The sequence below is a fragment of the Carcharodon carcharias genome, chromosome 5 (assembly GCF_017639515.1).
Source record: "Carcharodon carcharias isolate sCarCar2 chromosome 5, sCarCar2.pri, whole genome shotgun sequence".
Classification (NCBI taxonomy): Eukaryota; Metazoa; Chordata; class Chondrichthyes; order Lamniformes; family Lamnidae; genus Carcharodon; species Carcharodon carcharias.
This window is the reverse complement of record NC_054471.1, coordinates 25359211-25375266: the sequence shown is the minus strand read 5'-3', so window position 1 is coordinate 25375266 and position 16056 is coordinate 25359211. Positions and strand designations below refer to the sequence as shown.

At 44.3% G+C, this 16056-nt stretch overlaps 1 protein-coding gene across 1 annotated transcript in view; it reads right to left on the bottom strand.

The window, feature by feature from the left end:
- LOC121277667 (serine/threonine-protein kinase MRCK alpha-like) overlaps positions 1 to 16056 on the bottom strand; it is a 715733-nt gene that overhangs the window by 166463 nt on the left and 533214 nt on the right. Inside the window, exon 22 of the mRNA XM_041187269.1 lies at positions 11928 to 12044. Within this exon, the coding sequence (XP_041043203.1) occupies positions 11928 to 12044 (117 nt within the window). The remainder of the gene's footprint in view (positions 1 to 11927; positions 12045 to 16056) is intronic.

Below are 16056 nucleotides of genomic sequence, written 5' to 3'. Positions count from 1 at the left end.
TGAATGTTTGTGGATAGGGCGCAGAGAGTGAATGTTTGTGGATAGGTTGCAGAGAGTGAATGTTTGTGGATAGGGTGCAGAGAGTGAATGTTTGTGCATAGGGTGCAGAGAGTGAATGTTTGTGGATAGGGTGCAGAGAGCGAATGTTTGTGGACAGGGTGCAGAGAGTGAATGTTTGTGGATAGGGTGCAGAGAGTGAATGTTTGTGGACAGGGTGCAGAGAGTGAATGTTTGTGGACAGGGTGCAGAGAGTGAATGTTTGTGGATAGGGTGCAGAGAGTGAATGTTTGTGGATAGGGTGCAGGGAGTGAATGTTTGTGGATAGGGTGCAGAGAGTGAATGTTTGTGGATAGGGTGCAGGGAGTGAATGTTTGTGGACAGGGTGCAGAGAGTGAATGTTTGTGGATAGGGTGCAGAGAGTGAATGTTTTTGGATAGGGTACAGAGAGCGAATGTTTGTGGACAGGGTGCAGAGAGTGAATGTTTGTGGACAGGGTACAGAGAGTGAATGTTTGTGGATAGGGTGCAGAGAGTGAATGTTTGTGGACAGGGTGCAGAGAGTGAATGTTTGTGGATAGGGTGCAGAGAGTGAATGTTTGTGGATAGGGTACAGAGAGTGAATGTTTGTGGACAGGGTGCAGAGAGTGAATGTTTGTGGATAGGGTGCAGAGAGTGAATGTTTGTGGACAGGGTGCAGAGAGTGAATGTTTGTGGACAGGGTGCAGAGAGTGAATGTTTGTGGATAGGGTGCAGAGAGTGAATGTTTGTGGATAGGGTGCAGAGAGTGAATGTTTGTGGATGGGGTGCAGGAGTGAATATTTGTGGATAGTGTGCAGAGAGTGAATGTTTGTGGATAGGGTGCAGAGAGTGAATGTTTGTGGATAGGGTACAGAGAGTGAATGTTTATGCATAGGGTACAGAGAGTGAATGTTTGTGGACAGGGTACAGAGAGTGAATGTTTGTGGACAGGGTGCAGAGAGTGAATGTTTGTGGATAGGGTGCAGGGAGTGAATGTTTGTGGATAGGGTGCAGAGAGTGAATGTTTGTGGATAGGGTGCAGGGAGTGAATGTTTGTGGATAGGGTGCAGAGAGTGAATGTTTGTGGATAGGGTGCAGAGAGTGAATGTTTGTGGATAAGGTGCAGAGAGTGAATGTTTGTGGATAGGGTGCAGAGAGTGAATGTTTGTGGATAGGGTGCAGGGAGTGAATGTTTGTGGATAGGGTGCAGAGAGTGAATGTTTGTGGATAGGGTACAGGGAGTGAATGTTTGTGGACAGGGTGCAGAGAGTGAATGTTTGTGGATAGGGTACAGGGAGTGAATGTTTGTGGACAGGGTGCAGAGAGTGAATATTTGTGGATCGGGTGCAAAGTGAATGTTTGTGGATAGGGTACAGGGAGTGAATGTTTGTGGACATGGTGCAGAGACTGAATGTTTGTGGATAGGGTACAGAGAGTGAATGTTTGTGGATAGGGTGCAGAGAGTGAATGTTTGTGGACAGGGTGCAGAGAGTGAATGTTTGTGGACAGGGTGCAGAGAGTGAATGTTTGTGGATAGGGTGCAGAGAGTGAATGTTTGTGGATAGGGTGCAGGAGTGAATGTTTGTGGATAGGGTGCAGAGAGTGAATGTTTGTGGATAGGGTGCAGAGAGTGAATGTTTGTGGATAGGGTGCAGAGAGTGAATGTTTGTGGATAGGGCGCAGAGAGTGAATGTTTGTGGATAGGGTGCAGAGAGCGAATGTTTGTGGACAGGGTGCAGGGAGTGAATATTTGTGGACAGGGTGCAGAGAGTGAATGTTTGTGGATAGGGTGAAGCAAGTGAATGTTTGTGGATAGGGTGCAGAGAGTGAATGTTTGTGGACAGGGTGCAGGGAGTGAATGTTTGTGGACAGGGTGCAGAGAGTGAATGTTTGTGGATAGGGTGCAGGGAGTGAATGTTTGTGGATAGGGTGCAGCGAGTGAATGTTTGTGGATAGGGTGCAGGGAGTGAATGTTTGTGGATAGGGTGCAGCGAGTGAATGTTTGTGGATAGGGTGCAGGGAGTGAATGTTTGTGGATAGGGTGCAGCGAGTGAATGTTTGTGGATAGGGTGCAGGGAGTGAATGTTTGTGGACAGGGTGCAGGGAGTGAATGTTTGTGGACAGGGTGCAGGGAGTGAATGTTTGTGGATAGGGTGCAGAGAGTGAATGTTTGTGGATAGGGTGCAGAGAGTGAATGTTTGTGGATAGGGTGCAGAGAGTGAATATTTGTGGATAGGGTGCAGAGAGTGAATGTTTGTGGATAGGGTGCAGAGAGTGAATGTTTGTGGATAGGGTGCAGAGAGTGAATGTTTGTGGATAGGGTGCAGAGAGTGAATGTTTGTGGATAGGGTGCAGGGAGTGAATGTTTGTGGATAGGGTGTAGAGAGTGAATGTTTGTGGATAGGGTGCAGAGAGTGAATGTTTGTGGATAGGGTACAGAGAGTGAATGTTTGTGGATAGGGTGCAGAGAGTGAATGTTTGTGGATAGGGTACAGGAGTGAATGTTTGTGGATAGGGTGCAGGGAGTGAATGTTTGTGGACAGGGTGCAGGGAGTGAATGTTTGTGGACAGGGTGCAGAGAGTGAATGTTTGTGGATAGGGTGCAGAGAGTGTATGTTTGTGGATAGGGGCAGGGAGTGAATGTTTGTGGATAGGGTGCAGAGAGTGAATGTTTGTGGATAGGGTGCAGAGAGTGAATGTTTGTGGATAGGGTGCAGAGAGTGAATGTTTGTGGATAGGGTGCAGAGAGTGAATGTTTGTGGATAGGGTGCAGAGAGTGAATGTTTGTGGATAGGGTGCAGAGAGTGAATGTTTGTGGATAGGGTGCAGGGAGTGAATGTTTGTAGATAGGGTGCAGACAGTGAATGTTTGTGGATAGGGTGCAGGGAGTGAATGTTTGTGGATAGGGTGCAGAGAGTGAATGTATGTGGATAGGGTGCAGGGAGTGAATGTTTGTGGACAGGGTGCAGAGAGTGAATGTTTGTGGACAGGGTGCAGAGAGTGAATGTTTGTGGATACGGTGCAGAGAGTGAATGTTTGTGGATAGGGTGCAGGGAGTGAATGTTTGTGGATAGGGTGTAGTGAGTGAATGTTTGTGGATAGGGTGCAGAGAGTGAATGTTTGTGGATAGGGTGCAGAGAGTGAATGTTTGTGGATAGGGTACAGAGAGTGAATGTTTGTGGATAGGGTGCAGAGAGTGAATGTTTGTGGACAGGGTGCAGGGAGTGAATATTTGTGGACAGGGTGCAGAGAGTGAATGTTTGTGGATAGGGTGCAGGGAGTGAATGTTTGTGGATAGGGTGCAGAGAGTGAATGTTTGTGGATAGGGTGCAGAGAGTGAATGTTTGTGGATAGGGTGCAGAGAGTGAATGTTTGTGGATAGGGTGCAGAGAGTGAATGTTTGTGGATAGGGTGCAGAGAGTGAATGTTTGTGGATAGGGTGCAGAGAGTGAATGTTTGTGGATAGGGTGCAGAGAGTGAATGTTTGTGGATAGGGTGCAGAGAGTGAATGTTTGTGGACAGGGTGCAGAGAGTGAATGTTTGTGGATCGGGTGCAAAGTGAATGTTTGTGGACAGGGTGCAGAGAGTGAATGTTTGTGGATAGGGTGCAGGGAGTGAATATTTGTGGATAGGGTGCAGGGAGTGAATGTTTGTGGATCGGGTGCAAAGTGAATGTTTGTGGATAGGGTACAGGGAGTGAATGTTTGTGGACAGGGTGCAGAGACTGAATGTTTGTGGATAGGGTACAGAGAGTGAATGTTTGTGGATAGGGTGCAGAGAGTGAATGTTTGTGGACAGGGTGCAGGGAGTGAATATTTGTGGACAGGGTGCAGAGAGTGAATGTTTGTGGATAGGGTGCAGGGAGTGAATGTTTGTGGATAGGGTGCAGAGAGTGAATGTTTGTGGACAGGGTGCAGGGAGTGAATATTTGTGGACAGGGTGCAGAGAGTGAATGTTTGTGGATAGGGTGCAGGGAGTGAATGTTTGTGGATAAGGTGCAGGGAGTGAATGTTTGTGGATAGGGTGCAGGGAGTGAATGTTTGTGGATAGGGCGCAGAGAGTGAATGTTTGTGGATAGGGTGCAGGGAGTGAATGTTTGTGGATAGGGTACAGAGAGTGAATGTTTGTGGATAGGGTGCAGAGAGTGAATGTTTGTGGACAGGGTGCAGGGAGTGAATATTTGTGGACAGGGTGCAGGGAATGAATATTAGTAGATAGGGTGCAAAGTGAATGTTTGTGGATGGGGTGCAGAGAGTGAATGTTTGTGGATAGGGTGCAGAGAGTGAATGTTTGTCGATAGGGTGCAGAGAGTGAATGTTTTTGGATAGGGTGCAGGGAGTGAATGTTTGTGGATAGGGTGCAGAGGGTGAATGTTTGTGGATAGGGTGCAGGGAGTGAATGTTTGTGGATAGGGTGCAGGGAGTCAATGTTTGTGGACAGGGTGCAGCGAGTGAATGTTTGTGGATCGGGTGCAAAGTGAATGTTTGTGGATAGGGTACAGGGAGTGAATGTTTGTGGACAGGGTGCAGAGACTGAATGTTTGTGGATAGGGTACAGGGAGTGAATGTTTGTGGACAGGGTGCAGGGAGTGAATATTTGTGGACAGGGTGCAGGGAGTGAATATTTGTGGACAGGGTGCAGAGAGTGAATATTTGTGGATAGGGTGCAGGGAGTGAATGTTTGTGGATAAGGTGCAGGGAGTGAATGTTTGTGGATAGGGTGCAGGGAGTGAATGTTTGTGGATAGGGTGCAGAGAGTGAATGTTCGTGGATAGGGTGCAGGGAGTGAATGTTTGTGGATAGGGTGCAGAGAGTGAATGTTTGTGGACAGGGTGCAGGGAGTGAATATTTGTGGACAGGGTGCAGAGAGTGAATGTTTGTGGATAGGGTGCAGGGAGTGAATGTTTGTGGATAAGGTGCAGGGAGTGAATGTTTGTGGATAGGGTGCAGGGAGTGAATGTTGGTGGATAAGGTGCAGGGAGTGAATGTTTGTGGATAGGGTGCAGAGAGTGAATGTTTGTGGATAAGGTGCAGGGGGTGAATGTTTGTGGATAGGGTGCAGAGAGTGAATGTTTGTGGACAGGGTACAGCGAGTGAATGTTTGTGGATAGGGTGCAGGGAGTGAATGTTTGTGGATAGGGTGCAGGGAATGAATGTTTGTGGATAAGGTGCAGGGAGTGAATGTTTGTGGATAAGGTGCAGGGAGTGAACGTTTGTGGATAGGGTGCAGAGAGTGAATGTTTGTGGATAGGGTGCAGGGAGTGAACGTTTGTGGATAGGGTGCAGGGAGTGAATGTTTGTAATAGGGTGCAGGGAGTGAACGTTTGTGGATAGGGTGCAGAGAGTGAATGTTTGTAATAGGGTGCAGGGAATGAATATTTGTAGATAGGGTGCAAAGTGAATGTTTGTGGATGGGGTGCAGAGAGTGAATGTTTGTGGATAGGGTGCAGAGAGTGAATGTTTGTCGATAGGGTGCAGAGAGTGAATGTTTTTGGATAGGGTGCAGGGAGTGAATGTTTGTGGATAGGGTGCAGAGGGTGAATGTTTGTGGATATGGTGCAGGGAGTGAATGTTTGTGGATAGGGCGCAGAGAGTGAATGTTTGTGGATAGGGTGCAGAGAGTGAATGTTTGTGGACAGGGTACAGAGAGTGAATGTTTGTGGATAGGGTGCAGAGAGTGAATGTTTGTGGACAGGGTGCAGAGAGTGAATGTTTGTGGACAGGGTGCAGGGAGTGAATGTTTGTGGATAGGGTGCAGAGAGTGAATGTTTGTGGATAGGGTGCAGAGAGTGAATGTTTGTGGATAGGGTGCAGAGAGTGAATGTTTGTGGATAGGGTGCAGAGAGTGAATGTTTGTGGATAGGGTGCAGGGAGTGAATGTTTGTGGATAGGGTGCAGGGAGTGAATGTTTGTGGATAGGGTGCAGAGAGTGAATGTTTGTGGACAGGGTGCAGCGAGTGAATGTTTGTGGATAGGGTGCAGAGAGTGAATGTTTGTGGATAGGGTGCAGGGAGTGAATGTTTGTGGACAGGGTGCAGAGAGTGAATGTTTGTGGATAGGGTGCAGGGAGTGAATGTTTGTGGACAGGGTGCAGGGAGTGAATATTTGTGGATCGGGTGCAAAGTGAATGTTTGTGGATAGGGTACAGGGAGTGAATGTTTGTGGACATGGTGCAGAGAGTGAATGTTTGTGGATAGGGTACAGAGAGTGAATGTTTGTGGATAGGGTGCAGAGAGTGAATGTTTGTGGACAGGGTGCAGGGAGTGAATATTTGTGGACAGGGTGCAGAGAGTGAATATTTGTGGATAGGGTGCAGGGAGTGAATGTTTGTGGATAAGGTGCAGGGAGTGAATGTTTGTGGATAGGGTGCAGGGAGTGAATGTTTGTGGATAGGGTGCAGAGAGTGAATGTTTGTGGATAGGGTGCAGGGAGTGAATGTTTGTGGATAGGGTGCAGAGAGTGAATGTTTGTGGATAGGGTGCAGAGAGTGAATGTTTGTGGACAGGGTGCAGGGAGTGAATATTTGTGGACAGGGTGCAGAGAGTGAATGTTTGTGGATAGGGTGCAGAGAGTGAATGTTTGTGGATAAGGTGCAGGGAGCGAATGTTTGTGGATAGGGTGCAGGGAGTGAATGTTGGTGGATAAGGTGCAGGGAGTGAATGTTTGTGGATAGGGTGCAGAGAGTGAATGTTTGTGGATAAGGTGCAGGGGGTGAATGTTTGTGGATAGGGTGCAGAGAGTGAATGTTTGTGGACAGGGTACAGCGAGTGAATGTTTGTGGATAGGGTGCAGGGAGTGAATGTTTGTGGATAGGGTACAGCGAGTGAATGTTTGTGGATAGGGTGCAGGGAATGAATGTTTGTGGATAAGGTGCAGGGAGTGAATGTTTGTGGATAAGGTGCAGGGAGTGAACGTTTGTGGATAGGGTGCAGATAGTGAATGTTTGTGGATAGGGTGCAGGGAGTGAACGTTTGTGGATAGGGTGCAGGGAGTGAATGTTTGTAATAGGGTGCAGGGAGTGAACGTTTGTGGATAGGGTGCAGAGAGTGAATGTTTGTAATAGGGTGCAGGGAATGAATATTTGTAGATAGGGTGCAAAGTGAATGTTTGTGGATGGGGTGCAGAGAGTGAATGTTTGTGGATAGGGTGCAGAGAGTGAATGTTTGTCGATAGGGTGCAGAGAGTGAATGTTTTTGGATAGGGTGCAGGGAGTGAATGTTTGTGGATAGGGTGCAGAGGGTGAATGTTTGTGGATAGGGTGCAGGGAGTGAATGTTTGTGGATAGGGTGCAGGGAGTCAATGTTTGTGGACAGGGTGCAGCGAGTGAATGTTTGTGGATAGGGTGCATAGAGTGAACGTTTGTGGATAGGGTACAGAGAGTGAATGTTTGTGGATCGGGCTGCTTTGTCCTAGATGGTGTAAAGCTTCTTGAGTGTTGTTGGAGCCGTGCTCATCCAGGATAGCAGAGGGTATTCCGTCAGACTCCTGACCTGTGCCTTGTAGATGGTGGACAGGCCTTGGGGAGTCGGGAGGTGAATTACACGCCACATGATTCCTCGCCTCTGACCTGCTCTTGTATCCACAGTATTGATGTGGCTAGTCCAGTTCAGTTTCTGGTCAATGTTAATCCCCTGGATGTTCATGGAGGGGGATTCATCGATGGTAAAGCCATTGAATGTCAAGGAGTGGCGGTTAGATTCATTCTTGTTGGATTATTTTCACCATTATTTCCAGGATATTTTTGTGTCTATCATGAAAGCAGATACCAAGTATTTGTTCATTTCCTTATTCCCAAGATAATTTAACCTATTTCAGCCTCTCGTCAGCCCACTTTTATTTTCACTAAGCTCTTACTATTTATATACCTATAATAAGATTTAAAATCTGTTTTTAATGTCTCTTGCTAGTCTACTCACACATCTTTCCTTATCAAACTCTTCATTCTCTTTCACTGAATTCTAAAATTCTCTCAAACCTCAACCTTTTCACTCTTTTTGGCAACATTATAGCCTATTCCTCTTATTTAATACTATCTTCAACTCCTTTTGATAGTGTCAGCTGGACCAAGGTTTACTATATTCTAAAAAAATTGTCTTCAATGAATATTCAGTGTACTAGAGGCATCATATGTAGTTTTAGCTTGAAGATTGCTGAAAAAAGAGACATGCTATCAAAGCTTTTCATTTTATGATATATATATATAATATATTATATATATATATATATATATATATATATATGTTGTTCCAACCAGTATTGAGGAGTGCGCGGTTTATCTAGCCCCACTATTCCACAGGTTGTATCATTAGTGTAAATGTTTAAGTCGCTTACCAAAATGTCCAATTATTTACCTTTGCTACTGAACGAGGGCCCGCACTCTGAACGAGAGCCCGCACTCTGAATCAGAGCACGCAATCTGAATCAGAGCCCGCACTCAGAATCAGAGCCCGCACTCAGAATCAGAGCCCGCACTCAGAATCAGAGCCCGCACTCAGAATCAGAGCCCGCACTCAGAATCAGAGCCCGCACTCAGAATCAGAGCCCGCACTCTGAATCAGAGCCCGCACTCTGAATCAGAGCCCGCACTCTGAATCAGAGCCCGCACTCTGAATCAGAGCCCGCACTCTGAATCAGAGCCCGCACTCTGAATCAGAGCCCGCACTCTGAATCAGAGCCCGCACTCTGAATCAGAGCCCGCACTCTGAATCAGAGCCCGCACTCTGAATCAGAGCCCGCACTCTGAATCAGAGCCCGCACTCTGAATCAGAGCCCGCACTCTGAATCAGAGCCCGCACTCTGAATCAGAGCCCGCACTCTGAATCAGAGCCCGCACTCTGAATCAGAGCCCGCACTCTGAATCAGAGCCCGCACTCTGACACAAAACTTCTTTTCTAAAACAAGTTGCAAGAACTGGTTAACATATAATTTGTAATATGGAAGTGTAACTATCTCTCCCTTTCAAAATTCCCCAGCGCGCACACACAGGGTCTCTGCAGAGATGGGTGGTTGATGGAAATTTTTTAATAAAGTGTGCAGGGTTTTGACACTGTCGATCTGGTGCTCCCTTGTGCCAAGACGAGTCGCTAGTCCCAGTAGATGTCTGGATGTTCTCACCACCAGAGCTTCAGCGTGGAGGAAATTGGAGCCGTTGATCAATCCTTATCGTCTCAGCCTCTTGGGTTTCCAAATATAGACAAGTTCCCCAGAGATGAGGTTCCCAGCTGGATTCCGGTAACCACACTGTATTTCAAGCAAGGCATCGACAGCTTGAGCTGGGCAGCCTTTCCCCTTCTCAATTCATTCCCAACTGAATTTGAAACAACGGGTTAAAAACGTAAAGCTCCTCCGCCAGGTGATTTTCAGCAAAACACCAGGCCTTTGAACCATAGAAAAGTTACGATTCAGAAAGAAGCCATTCAGCTCATCATTTCTACGCCAGCCACAAAAGAGAAAAAAGAAGCTAGCCATTCATTTTAATCCAACTTTCCAGCACCTGGTCCGTAGCCTCGCAGGTTACAGCACTCCAGATGCAGATCCAGATCCAGGTACCTTTTAAATGAGTTGAGCATTTCAGCCTCAACCACCAATTTAGGCAGTGACGCCCACCACCTTCTGGGTGAAAAACTTTTTCCTCATGTCCCCTCTGATCCTTCCACCAATCATCTTAAATTTATGCCCTCTGATAATTGACCCCTCAGCTAGGGGAAACAAATCTTTCCTGTCTACCCCATCTAGGCCCCTCATAACTTTGTACACCTCAATTAGGTACACCTCCTTAGCTTCCTCTGTTCTAAGGAAAACAACTCTATCCTATTCAATTTCTCTTCATAGCTGCAATTTTCAAGCCCTAGCAACATTCTTGTAAATCTCCTCTGCACTCTCTCCAGAGCAATTATGTCCTTCCTGTAATGTGGTGACCAGAACTATACATACAATCCCAGATGCGGCCTAACCAGCGTTTCATACAGTTCCATCAGTACACCCCTGCTTTTGTATTCAATACCTCGCCCAAGAAAGGAAAGCATTCCATATGCTTTCTTGACCACCTTCTCCATCTATCCTACTACCTTCAAGGATCTGTGGACATGTACCCCAAGGTCTCTCACTTCCTCAGCCCCTCTCAATAACTTCCCATTTATTGAGTATTCCCTGGCTTTATTTGCCCTCCCCAAATACATTGTCTCACACTTTTCTGGGTTGAATTCCATTCGCCACTTCTCCGCCCACTCAACCAAACCATTGATATCATTCTGGAGTCGACAGCTATCCTTTTCACTAACAACTACACGGCTAATTTTTGTGTCATCTGCAAATTTCCTAATCATGCCTCGTACATTTAAGTCTAAACCATTAATATGTAGAACAAACAGCAAGGGCCCCAACACTGAGCCCTGTGGGACACCACTGGAAAGTTTTCCATTCGCAAAAATATCCATTGACCATTACCCTTTTGTTTCCTGTTACTGAGCCAATTTTGGATCCAACTTGCCACTTTCCCCTGTATCCCATGAGATCTCACTTTCCTTGTGGCATGTGGGACCTTGTCAAATGCCTTACTGAAATCCATGTAGACAACATCTACTACACTACCCTCATCAATCCTCATTGTTACTTCTTCAAAATTTCTATTAAGTTAGTAAGGCACAATCTTCCCTAAAACAAAGCCTTTAAAACACTTTTTTTTCATCAATTGAAGTGATTGCAGTTCAAATAAACAAATAGCTCTCTTCCACAATTGCCCTGCACGTTATGTGATTTCTTAGAAAAGGCACGCTTGACCATAATCCAAGGTGAATTTATGACTTTTCTTAATAAAAACCCAGATTAACTCCCAAGTGTCCAAATAATGCAATGTCCCTCCAAATTTTAAAAGAAAATATAGTTCTTGAAGTTACAGTTCTAACTATATATTATACATATTTCAGGATATCATGCATTCTTCATGGCAACACCTCCACCAATCAAAGTCCACTTGCCAACAAATCAGCACTCTCTTCTCATGCAGTATAAATTGTTGTTTCCCCATTATGACTGGAAAATTCTTGCGAGCTATTCCTGACGCGCGCAAGATGAAAAGGTTTGATAGCATGTCCCTTTTTTCAGCAATACTCAAGTTCTGTACTACCAAATGGCTATTAGCTTTAGCGGCAAAACAATTTTTTTTAGTGAGCCTGCAGCATGAAATTTATGGCTAGTTAGAATTTTCCTTTGCTTGATCTCAGCATGTTTATAAATGGCTCCAATTATCTGGGTTTTTCTTTTCCTAGTAGTGATCCTAAAGGGATTGTCAAATAGTGTGTTCCTTCTCAGCAACACCAGAGGAGATCTACCAGTGTTTAAAAAAGAAAGAAGATGGCTTTGTTTTCCTCTGCTGGAGCTGGATTACTAAAAATGAGAGTTGAAGGGCTAGGAGTCTATACCGTGGGACATTAACAACGTGAGAAAGAGTAGCAGAGAAGATGAGATAAATCTCTAAACTGATGATAGTTGATGGCAGGCTTTGGGTTTAAAAGTTAATTGATTGTACAAGAAGTGAAGCCTGAGAGGTAATGTGCTCCAGTTATGAGGTGGTAAAGAAAACAAGTTGCAGTGCAGTGAGCTTTGATTTCAACACAGTTGAGATATGCTGCAAACAATACACTAAAGGAGATGCTAAGCGAAGGCTAACACCCCACAATGTGAGGAGTGGTGAGGAGAGAAGGGAAAAAAAAACAGGATCTTTGTTCCTGAGGTAGTAGCCACAGGTTGTGAGGGGCTGTGGCTAAGGACTGAGATTGGGTTGCTTGCCTCTCCGTTCTCAGCTGCAAAAAGTTTATCGTCCAGGGAGAAAAGAGAGACATACAAAGTAGAAGAGATACACTTCCTTTTTTTTAAAAAGAAGGAAACAGTCCAAAGGCTGCCATGCACCTACCTCCACAGGTTCTACGTCACTTGCTGTTGATGGCGACCGAGAGCGAGAATATATCTGTGATTTCACCTCATCACCAGATGGAGAATTGGAAAGGTTGAAATTCTCAATGGAATCAATCTATGAAAAGAAACTCCTTTAAATATGTATGTAGATGACCCAGATTTCTAACAAATTTTCTAAACTTAAAAGCAGTGTGACCCATGCAGAAATACAAGAATGATCTAACTATAAAACAATTTACCTCCCTTTCATCCTTGTAATCTTTAAGGTATCTTCTTCTCTTTGAGAGTGAGGCAAATAGCCTGGTTCTGCCAGTGCTGCTGTGTAATCCTGCTTTACTTTTCACACTCACTGCCTCTCCCAAATGGGCTAATCGGGATTGGGAAGCCATTATGCAGAGAGACCACAGCTCCAAACCCAAGCCCTCACGTCTTGCAGAGTGCAGGCAGGTCTAGACTGTGAGTCTAGTGACACTAACACATCATTCAAAACATAATCAATTTAAAAGGGCTATATGAGCTCATCTTATGCTTTTAAGTGGAGTGAAGAATTGGGTAGAATTCGTTTGGAAACCAGACGTTAATCCTAATTTCAAGTTGCACAGACCTATAAATGTACTGATGCATTAAAGGAATCTGGAGTGGGCATCATGCTGTCATCTCTTTCATCTATTAGATTTTTAATCTTTCATGGGATGTGGGCATCATTGATAAGGCCAACATTTATTGCGCTTTATTGCCAATCCCTAATTGTCCTTGAATTGAGTGGTTTGGTAGGTCATTTCAGAGGACGGTTAAGAGTCAACCACATCACTGTGGGTCTGGTGTCACATATAGGTCAGACCAGGTAAAGAAGGCAGATTTCCTTCCCTAAAGGACATTAGTGAGTCAGACGATAGTTTCATGGTCACCATTACTGACTCCAGCTTTATATTCTAGATCTATTAACTGAATTCAAATCCCACCACCCATGTCTCTCAAGCATTAGCCTGGGTCTCTCAATTATTAGTCCAGTGACATTATCACAACACCACTGTCTCCCCACTTTCTCTCAAAGTGAGCAACTCCTACTGTTGAATAACTTGAAAAAATGTCAAAGTTGCAGTATTCCTTTGCCTTGCAACTTCCTGCACTGCAGTATTATATACTTAACTAGCCACAGTCAGAGCCTACAGCAATACAGTTTAGCCCTCTTAACTCGTTATCTAGTTTGAATTATCTGTTAATCTGAACTTTTTAAAGTTCATTCTTGGTATGTGGGCATCACTGATAAGACCACTAATTCATAGGCCATCCTTACTGCTTTCAAAGCAGTAGGCCTTCCACATGAACTGCTGCAGTCTGAGTGGTAAGGGAGTTCCCACAGTGCTGTTAGGTAGGGAGTTCCATCAATCTGACCCAGAATCAAAAGAGTGATCTATATCCGAATTAGGATAATGTGTGACTCTGAGCAAAGAACACCTGCTGTTCTGTTTTACTTCTACTATTAATTTGAACTACAGGAAATATCTTTTTTTAGCAAATAATGACTGAATTAACAGGGATAGACTGTAAAGTATAAACTGATTTCTTAAGGAATGGAGCACATACTCTGCAAATTGTGTATAAATCGCCTGTGCTGGAATTTAAAAGTGAACCACTAATCCGAAGGAGATCATTAAGTGCTACTGACATTTCTTTTAGTAAAATCTTTAGACAGGAGCATCTCTCCTTCTCCTCTGAAAGCATTAAATGTTGTGGGATATGATTCCTAAGGCACCAACGGTCCAATGATAACACTCCCAAGTAGTTTTTCTTCATGCGTGATCTTAGACCACAAGAGTCAGCAGTTCACCTGACTTGGAATGGCAGCACCCAGTCCTTAGCCTGACATTCACATACTTTGCTCCACATTTGAATTTCTATCTGTATCTCAATTGATACTTATCTTTTTAAAAATAGAAGTAATAATTATTACAGTAATTTATGTTTCCAATTAAAATATTCAGTTTCCACTGACTTTGAAGTTAAAGTAGAAACAGGTGAGCAGATGTCGAAAGGAATACTGCAGCTTTTGTACTCAGGATAAATGCTGATATTGTGTAGATCACCTTGCCAGCCCCCACCCCAGCCACCATTCAAGTACCATATGCACACATTCAACTTTAGCTTTACTGAACCAAAGCCTTGCTGGTTAAATAGCAATTCACAGACCACCGCAAAATTCTCAATAGCGCAACCGGAAACAGAAGCCATAGTTGACAACAAGAGTGAAACAGCAAGAGGATAACGCTTCAAGTCGCAGAAAACAAATTGTGAAACACCTGTCTGTCCCCAAAAACATCAATAATAATAAGGCTCATGATAAGTTGAATGATATATGTTTTATAATGTCGAATGCTTTATAATGACTGATCCTTCATAGCAGAAAATGAATAATGCAACATTCTACTGCTAAAATATAGCTTCATTTTTCTCCTTTATTCTTTCATGGCATGTGGGTGTCACTGGCAAGGTCAGCATTTGTTGCCATACTCTAATTGTCCTTGAACTGAATGGCTTGCTTGTCCATTTCAGAGGGCAGTTGAGAGTCGACCACATTGCTGTGGGTCTGGAGTCACATGTCGGCCAGACCAGGTAAGGATGGCAGATTTCCTTCCCTAAAGGGCATTAGTGAACCAGATGGGTTTTACAATAGTCAATGATGGTTTCATGGTCACCATTACTGAGACTAGTTTTAAATTCTAGATTTATTAATTGAATCTAAACTCCACCAGTTGCCTTGGTGGGATTTGAACACATTTCTCCAGGCATTAGCCTGGGCCTCGGAATTTGGATCAAAACTCAAATCTGTCCAGGACTCGGGTCAGCTGGAGTTTAATCCCTTTTCAGCAAGGTAAAAAAGTTTGTTGGGGGCTTGTAAATTTTCAGCAATACATTAGGTCATTGAGGGGTGGGCTGTTGTTGTTATAATAGCGGTGTCACAGGTGCTCCGAGATCCTGTGTCACGGGTGCTCGCATGTCCTGCGTCACGGGTGCTCGCATGTCCTGCATCATGGGTGCTCGCATGTCCTGCATCATGGGTGCTCTGATATCCAGTCATGGATGTTCTCATATCCTGCATCACAGGAGGCCTGATATTCTGTGTCACGGGAGGTCCGATATCATGTGTCACAGGTGTTTTGATATCCTGTGTCATGGATGTTCTCATAAGCAGTATCACAGGAGGTCTGATATCTTGTCACAGCAGGTCTGGTATCGTGTGTCATGGGTGTGCCCATATCCTGCATCATGGGTGCTCTGATATCCTGTGTCATGGGAGGACTGGTATCCTGTGTCATGGTATGCCCATATCCCGTGTCACGGGTGTGCCCATATCCTGTGTCACGGGTGCTCTGATAGCCTGGGTCATGGGAATTAACATTTTCCCCCATTTTCTTTGAGTTTATTTGTTATAAAAATATTGGAGCTGGGACTGGGTGAGGCAGGTGGTTTGCAGTCATGAGATGAAATCTTCAAGATTACATCCAGAGTTGGTAAGGTTACTCTCAGAAAACAGATATGAATGAGAATGAGTGAGAGAGTCTGTGTGCTCACTGAAATAAAAGCAGAAGATGCTGGAAACATAAGACAGCTTAATATTTTCATGCACACCCCTCCATTCTATGGTTTGGTTTTATATTAAAAACTGATTGAATTCTCAACATTGGAGTGTGGAGTCTCTGTCTTAGATTAGTGATTTTAAAACTTTTCCATAAGATAAACAACTCCGAAAAGGGAATGTGGACAGGAAAAATATGTACATACTTATATAAAGGATTCACATTAGTGATAGGCCACACGCAATTTTTGAGTGATCATAATATGATAGAATTTCATATTAAGTTTGCAAGTGATGAAAAGGATAGTCTTAGATTAAAGAAGGAAGCTTACAGCATTGCCAAAAAGAATAGTAAACCTGAGGAATGAGGAGGATTTAAAATCAGTAAAATATGACCAAGAAATTGATGGAGAGAGAAAATAGAAGAGAGTTATTAGGAAGAATTTAAAAATAGACTAAGAAATTTTACAAGTATGCATAAAGAAAAGAGCAGTGAAAATAAATGCAGATCCTTTAGAGGTAATGGGGAATAGGAAATGGCATCATCTAC